This window comes from Macaca thibetana, chromosome 8, assembly GCF_024542745.1.
Source record: "Macaca thibetana thibetana isolate TM-01 chromosome 8, ASM2454274v1, whole genome shotgun sequence".
Taxonomy (NCBI): Eukaryota; Metazoa; Chordata; class Mammalia; order Primates; family Cercopithecidae; genus Macaca; species Macaca thibetana.
Genome location: NC_065585.1, coordinates 48,021,505 through 48,029,861, shown reverse-complemented (window position 1 = coordinate 48,029,861; position 8,357 = coordinate 48,021,505). Strand labels below are relative to the sequence as shown.

Below are 8,357 nucleotides of genomic sequence, written 5' to 3'. Positions count from 1 at the left end.
AAAATCAGGTTAAACCACAAAACTCTTCCCAATAATGAGTCAGTGTGTGAGTGCCTCTGTGTAAGACCTCATTGAAGTGCAGCAGGAGCGGAGTGGGGGACAGTTCTCAAGTGGTTCTTTGGAATTAGCATTTTTGCAAGGAAGCTTTCTTACCCACCCCCACTGGAGAAACCGCTCTCATTGTTTTACCTACCTCATCCTCTGCAAACATTATGATGCAACTTCACGTCAGGACAGGATGCTGCAAGAGTCCATGCCCCTTTAACTTCTGCTTTGTCTAAAACCAAGAACACATCTATGGCTGAACAAGTTGGGTTTATCATTTATTGCAGTGGGGGAGAACTCATGTCGTGGGGACCATGATGCATCTCAGTAAAAGGGTGTTAGAAAGGGCTTGGATGAGGAGTGAGATTTGGTGTAGAGGAGGGTTTGGTAAGAGTCCAAGAAAGTGGAGTTTGCTCTAGATTGGGCGCTATTGGGAAGTGGGGACAATCCTATGACTGTGTATCTTAATAAACTGTGTCTGTAGGGTGAGAAGACCAGAAGGAGACTAAAGCTTTAATTAGCAAAGATGCAGTCATCACTTATATTTCTCAGAAAAGGGGATGTCTGGTATTTTGTGGTTTGCCAGTGACTTTGTTTTTTCTGGGCTTCACTGAAATTATGAACTGGCTAGTTTTGACTTACTTCAGCACAGTCACAGAGTGACCTTGTCTGTTGCTGGTGTTCCATGAGATTAGTCATTTGTTCATGAGGAGACCAGATGGCGTGGTTTCTTTAACAGTACTGATACCTACTTGTAAATGTCAGGCCAGTTCCCAGATGTCAGAGGCTGCTTCTTTTTTATATCAGATACCTGTGTAGCATAAAATCAGTTTTAGGGCAGTATGATTTTTCATGGTGAACATTTTAGGTTCTCTTTGTAGGTGCTGGTTTTTAAATTAATCTTTAGTTTTGCCATTGTCCATTTATGATCAGTTGATCTGATCTCAAAATGCATGTCCCTAGCATTTAGGAACTTATACATTGGGAACATTTAGGATTTAGGAAAAATGGGAAGAGTAAAGAAAAGTTCCTCCCATGAAGCAGTGGGTCAGTAGGCAAATTATAAGGAAGACCAAAGAGAATGAAATGGTTACCAAAGTGTACTGATGTGAGAGATACAAACATGGTTGGATGGATGGATGGATGAGAGAGAGAGAGAGAAAGGATGGAAATGTCATGCTCATCTGAACCTCATTCTTATCACCCCAGGGAAACTGCAGTTATCCTGAATGCCTCTGGTACCAATAACTGACAAAACACATGATTCCTACTATTTAGTTATTTGTCTGTTTGTATGTATGTGCATATGTACATAGGCATTGCATCTGTTTGACACATAATACTGAAATTGTAGACTGCTAAAATTATGGTAAAGAGCAGCTAATGTTCCAGTAGGCTTTTCTTGCTTCATAGCTAAGGGGAAAATATATGGGATGAAAACTCCAGTAGAAAACTGTGTGTAGCATTTAGTTTTAACACCCACTACCTTTGAAATCTGTCAAAAATCCATTGTCAGCTGTGGTTAGCCTCAGAATCATAAGGTTTAAAGGCTATAAAATGTTAATTTTCATATAAACATAGAATGGATTCAGGATTTGAGGTGATGCATTCCTTTTCCAATAGGTACTTCTGCATAACTACCCAGTAGAGAAGGATCCTTTCACAAGAGGTGTGGGAAATTTATACCACAAGGCTACAGTAACCAAAATGGCATGTTACTGGTATAAAAACAGACACATAGGCCAATGGCACAGGTTAGAGAACCCAGAAATAAAGCCACACACCTACAACCATCTGATCTTTGGCAAAGCCAACAATAAAAAACAATGGAGAAAGGACTCCCAATTCAATAAATGCTGCTGGAATAACTGACTAGCCATACGTGGAAGATTGAAACTGGACTCCTTCCTTTCACCATGCATAAAAATCAACCCAAGATTGATTAAAGACTTAAGTGTAAAACCTAAAATTATAAAAATCCTACAGGAAAACCTTGGAAATAACATTCTGGACATTGGCCCTGGCAAAGACTTCATGATAAAGACTCCAAAAGCAATCGCAACAAAAATAAAAATCGACAAGTGGGACCTAATTAAAGAACTTCTGCACAGCAAAAGAAACTATCAACAGAGTAAATAGACAACCTACAGAATGGGAGAGAATATTTGCAAACTATGCATCTGACAAAGGTCTAATATCTAGAATCTATAAGGAACTTAAGCAATTCAACAAGCAAAAAACAAACAATCCCATTAAAAAGTGGGCAAAAGACATGAACAGACACTTCTCAAACGAAGACAGACAAGCAGCCAATAAACATATGAAAAAATGCTCAACATCATTAATCATCAGAGAAATGCAAATCAAAACCACAATGAAATACCATCTCATACCAGTCAGAGTGGCTACTATCAAAATGTCAAAAAATAACAGATGCTAGCGAAGTTGCAGAGGAAAAAGAACACTTACACACTGTTGGTGGGAATGTAAATTAGTTCAACCACTGTGGAAAGTAATTTTGGAGATTTTTCAAAGAACTTAAAACAGGACCCACCATTTGACCCAGCAAATGCTGTATGTATACTCAGAGGAATGTAAATTGTTCTACCATAAAGACACATGCTTATGTATTTTCATCACAGCACTATTCACAATAGCAAAAACATGGAATTAACCCAAATGCCTTTCAATGGTAGAGTAAATAAAGAAAATACGTTCATTACCTGGATGACAAAATAATCTGTACACAAAACTCCAATGACACACAATTTGCCCATGTAACAAACTTGCACATGTACCCCCTAAACCAAAAATAGAAGTTGGATAGGAAAAAGAAAGAGGTGTGGGAAAAGACCCCATTGTGACACATACGTGGCCTAGATAACAGTGGAGATTCACTCACAGTTGATGCTTATTACCTAGACAAGGAGGACAATGGCCCCTCTTCCTTTCTGTATTCTTTATAAAGGGAGTAGGCCTTGTGAGAGGTTAAACCACCAATCAGAATTTGAAATCTTTAAAGTAATCAATTTACCTGCTATTCATTTGCCTTCTACTTTAAATCTAAAGTTTTGTCACAGTCAATATTTAGAGTCTCTGACATCACTGGGATCAGAATGGAGATACTAGAATCTGTTTTGTGGTATCCTAAATTCACTGAATTAGTATTTATTGTAGGACTCCCATAAGGTGTGAGTCTTTACAAATAAAGGTAGGGAATGCCCTTTATTTGTAAGGGCAAATAAGTTCCTCCTTCTCCTGTCAAGGGGATGCGAAAACCTCCTTGCACATTTTTTCTTTTCTTTTTTACTCTTTGCAGAATGAGTGTTCTGAGAAAGAACAAAACTCTTTTCTGACAACTCTTATAAAATGCTTTTGTGCTTGATTCTCCAACAGCTAAGAATTGGGCACACAATTCTCCATTCATTTCTCAAGTGTCAAGAGAGAATTGAGTTTAAAGGCTCCAATTCCCTTGCAGGTTACACTGTCTATCTGCATGAATTAGTATTCAGCATAGCTTTGGGAAAATCTCAGATGATTTGCAGGTTTGCAAATTGTTCAAACTCATAATGAAATTTCAGGCTGAGGAAATCACTAAACAGTTCATGGTATGAGTTTTTCCCTCTGAGGTCTGGATGTCTTAGATCAATTCACTCCTCTACCTTCATTGCCCCATCCATGCCAGACAGCCCAGGGCTGCTTGAGAAAGTCACACACACCTGTCACCACTGAGGTTATTCTCCTACCCCCATGTCCTTCCCTGCTCAGCAAAGCAGCCCACTCTCCATCCATTTTCATTCTTCATTTTCTGATCCTGTAGGATGTGTTCCTCTTCTTATCCAGGGCTATGTTTAGAATTTGGTCCCCCTCTATGCCCTCAAGCACCTCAAACCGGCAATTATTTATATCCTATTTATATCCTATTGCTTCAATTCTCTCTCTTCTCTAAAGTTTTCCCATCAGAATATAAATATTTCAAGTCTTCTCCATTATTTATATATATTTATACACACACACACACACACACACACACACACACACACACAGCTTTACCCAACTTTATGAACCTCCAGCTTTTTCTTTTCTTTGCAGCCAAGCTTTTTGTCCTTTCACTCATTCCTCCTTCCGGTGCATCCTGAATTCCACTTGGAACTGTCCACCAGGACTACCTTCCCAAGGACACAAAGGTCCTCCTTTTGGCCAAATTGAACTGGCACATTCTAGTCCTTTTCTTGTTTGATTTTTCTGAAGCATTGATACAGTTAACCACCACCTACATCTTGAAACTCTGTATGTCCTTAGCTTCTCTACCCTCATTCCTTTTATGCTTCCCTTCCTTGTGCCAGTCCTTTAATTGTTAGTATATGCTAGGATCTCATCCTTGGACTCTATTTATTCAGGTCACTGCTCCTGGAAGATAACTCTATAGATTCTCAAATCTATATCTATAGATTTTGGAAGCCATGTGGCCGATGTTACCACTTGGATATCCTGTAGGTATTTAAATTCAACATGTCCAAAGCCAAACTTCTATCTCACCCTTACCACAACCCATCTCTAGGAATAGAAATTATGGTCCAAGTCACTTAAACCTGAAAACTTGGCATTGACTTAGGCTTATTTTCCTCATTCACTCTCCCTCATTCAGTCAATCCTTAAGATAATGCCATTTCTACCCTTTAAATGTGGCCTCTCCTTTATTCATTGTACTGCTGCCTTAGTTAAGGCACTCAAAATTCCTCATTACTGCATTGCTCCCAGTTGTTTTCCCAAAATCTAGCTTCCCATTATTTCAAGGCCAACTCTTGAGCATGGCATATTGGTATATAAAGGCCTACATGATTTGACACTTGCCAAACTCTCCAGCCTGGTCTCTCATGGGTTTTCCATGTGGACTTAACTGTGGTCATAGCATCCTGCTAGAAGTTCCTTAAAAACACCAAATTATTTCACAGTTCCTTATTTCATATGCTATTCCCTTTGCTACTTATCTTTTAAGGCTTAGCACAGAGAGCTTCCTAACACATATTACTCAGGAAATGTTAGCAATCACTATTGTTATTTTTGTTGTCATGTCTCCCTTCAGGGTCTAAGGCTGTTTGGTACTCCTCCTCTGTTTTCATAGTAAACTTGTAACATAGCCTTAATCATACTATATCATAGTTGGATACTTGTTTTTCTTGTCACCAAATTCTGCATTTTACTTTTCTCACTTACATTACCTTCCTGGACCCTAAAAGCATTCAGGTTTGCTATTTCTGTTTAAAATAACAAAGACCATCAACAAATTTCCAATGAAACTACAGTTGTGGTGGGGATGATGATGATGATGATGATGATAGCTACATTTATTGAATTCTATATCCTAGGCACTTGCTAAATATTTTTAAATATTTTCCATTATAATCTTATTACTGATCTCATTTAATGGGTAAGGAAACTAACACTGAGAGAGGTAAGTACCTTGGCCAATTCCTATAAGTTATGAGTGGTGGAGCCAGGATTTAAGCACATAGAGTAGTATTCCAGAGACCAAAAAATAGAGAAATTATTATCTATGTCCTGATACTAACCTTATTCCTATTACTCTGTGAGATAGAGAGCCTGGAAAGTCAATTCAAAATATTTGTTACATATCTACTTTATGTTGGATTGAATTAGGTCTTTGAATAAAACATAGCTCTTCTCTGAACTTTATCTCCTACAAAGGGAAATAAGATGTGAACATCCCTAAATAGCTAGGCAAAATATTATAAATGCTAAAATGTACAACTTCTATAAAAATGGAAAGAGAGAAAGTTTAAACTGGTTGAGGAAAACTCAGGAAAGTCATCTTGGAGGAGGCAGCATTTGATATGTGCCTGAACAGTTGAGTACCAATGCATGAAGATGCTAGAGGGATTGAAGAGTACATGAGATTTGAAGGGTACTTGTAAGGAATGGAACAACCACCTCTTATTACTCTGCTTTATGGCAAAGGAGTAAGTCGAAGGCAAGAGGCCTTGATAGTGCTTTCTCCCTACAGAGAGGGGAAGAGTATAGTCCCTCATGACTCAGAATCCCTTGGTTGCTGCCATGCAGGCATCTATGGAATCACAAAAGTGAAGCCCAGGAAACTTTAAACTAACATATGCTTCCCTCCCAGAATTCAGTCTATTTCCATATTAGTCGGTGCCTTCTGTCCATACCCATTTCTGTGTGCAATGTGTTGAGTCTTTTGAGTGGTAGCTTAACAGCCCGGGAGAGAACTGAGGTATACTGAGGCTTCATATATGAACACAGTATGGTTCTATTCTTGAAAAGGTTGCCAGTGTCCTTTTCCAAAACTATGGAGTTGTGCTGCTCCTGTCTAGAAAGCATCTCAGTGAACTTGACCTTGACCCCTCTGCTGTATGAACTTCTCAGAAGATTGCAGATACTTTTATTCCATGAGTCTATTCCCCCTTTTTTTGTTCAGTGAAGTGGGTAACTATTTTGTGGATATATTTTCTTAGGGCAAATTCCTAATGACAATAGACAACATGAAGTTGGTAGTGGCCAACTCTGTGACATTGCTACTTGATAAATATATCAACCTTAGGCTCTCTTCTTTTTGTTTATGAGTACACAAAAACCATTTTGAAATGCCTGACTTGCTAGTTTTTGATGCCTTCTATATGGAATACGCTTAATAAATTACATTTGTGATTTAGTATATGTGATTCAGCATATACAATGCAAATATGTATGTGATTGTAACCCCCATTTTTTAGTCCTACTCTCTATCAAGAATAAGAAGCTTAAAGGCCCCTATAACTAACACAAAATTCAATGGCCTGTATAGTGTAAGGAATGCTAGCAGCTACAACAAGCAATCCCATCTCAGTGGCTTAACAAAATAAACATTTAGTTCTTGCTCATTTTATAGGCCTGTGGGGAACAGTTTGTGGGAGGGGTTTGGGGAGGAATATTGTGTGCTGCCCAGGTATTCAGGTATCCAGACTTCTGTCTACTGACATGGCTGTGCTCAAGGTCTCAGAGCCTTGAAGTTCTCCAATGGAACCTCTGCAACTGGTTGGCCAGACAAGCAGAGTGAGAGAGAGAGAGAGAAACAGAGAAAACATGGAAGTATACAAGAGAGGTTTCTGAAAGTACCACACAAGACTTCTGTCCAAATTCCATTGGCTAGAACAAGTTACGTGTTATGTGGCCCTAACTAAGTGCAAGGGGAGCCAGGAAATATTGCTTTCCTATGTATCCAGGAGAAAAATAAAATGATTTGTTGAACGTACAGCATTGTCTCTATCACAGCCTTTATCCCCTTCATTATTCCACTTATTTCTAGTATTTTGAAAGTTTCAAGGTCTCCCCCAACCCTCAGATGTCAAGAGGGCCTCCTAGTAGATTGATGGAGAGAGTTGGGGATACATAAATAATGTGGTCTTCCCAACTTTACACTACCCTCTTTTTCCTGGATCATGGCTTTCTGCAGCTGCTTCTCATTTAGTTCAGTTCAAAAACATTGATTGAAGTCCTACCATGAACCAAGCACTGTTGTAGGATCTGGGGAGTCAATGATGCACAAGACAGTCTCTGCCCTCAAGTTGCTGAGTCTAGTGGGGTCCTCTCCTACTGTGGCATGTTCTTTCATTGACTCCTAAAGGCTTTCTCCAGTGCTTTTCTCCCTCCCAAATTTCTCCCGGGTTCTTCAGAGAGAGATCATATTCCCCTTTCCACACCAACTCCAGACAGCAACTCTCAGCAGAAGCCCTACTGGTCCTTACAGGAATACTCTGTCTTTCCAAAAACCTTCTTTGAACACCCTAGAATTAATTTTGAGGGATAAGTCTAGAAAACATAACCCAGGGCCATATTTCTGCTTATTATTAAGGTCCTCTTTAGATTATGTCCTCAGGCATGGCACAAATTCACTGATGTTCTGTGGTGCAAGGTGAACTCTCATCCTCTCCAAGTGGATTGGTTGTCTTAAGGGTCACAGTGCAGGTCATTATACACCTCTGGAGGAAGTCTGTTCTCCAGCAATGAGAAAAATTAGTAGTAGGATCAAATTCCCCTTCACAGGGGAATTTATTCAATTGGGTCCTGGAAACAGCCATTGGTATCCCATGATTCTCCAAGAGAGACATGCAAATGGAATTCTATAATAACCTGACATTGTATGTGTGTGTGTTCACACACACACACCCCCCACACACATATATACACAGACATGTGTATAAAATTAAATTTAGAAAGCCATTTTGTGGAAGAGACTGATTTAGGCCTGTAAAATAAAAGTTTAATTTAACAGAGCAACCCGGTATTTTTTTAAC

At 39.1% G+C, this 8,357-nt stretch overlaps 3 protein-coding genes across 20 annotated transcripts in view; 1 reads left to right on the top strand and 2 right to left on the bottom strand.

Annotated features, from left to right (window-relative positions):
- The window catches only part of LOC126960839 (cytochrome b-c1 complex subunit 7), a 1,171,628-nt gene that overhangs the window by 860,259 nt on the left and 303,012 nt on the right, over positions 1-8,357 (bottom strand). The gene's annotated exons all lie outside the window — the stretch shown is intronic.
- Positions 1-8,357, bottom strand: part of TSPYL5 (TSPY like 5) — a 321,724-nt gene that overhangs the window by 138,722 nt on the left and 174,645 nt on the right. The gene's annotated exons all lie outside the window — the stretch shown is intronic.
- Positions 1-8,357, top strand: part of CPQ (carboxypeptidase Q) — a 498,229-nt gene that overhangs the window by 445,443 nt on the left and 44,429 nt on the right. The window contains exon 9 of one of the 2 annotated variants that reach the window (XM_050800515.1): positions 1,669-3,017. The exons of the other annotated variant lie outside the window; for it this stretch is intronic. Coding sequence (XP_050656472.1) covers positions 1,669-1,682 — 14 coding nt within the window. The 3' untranslated portion in view covers positions 1,683-3,017. Of the gene's footprint in view, positions 1-1,668; positions 3,018-8,357 lie in introns of those variants that run through there. 2 annotated transcript variants of the gene reach the window in all.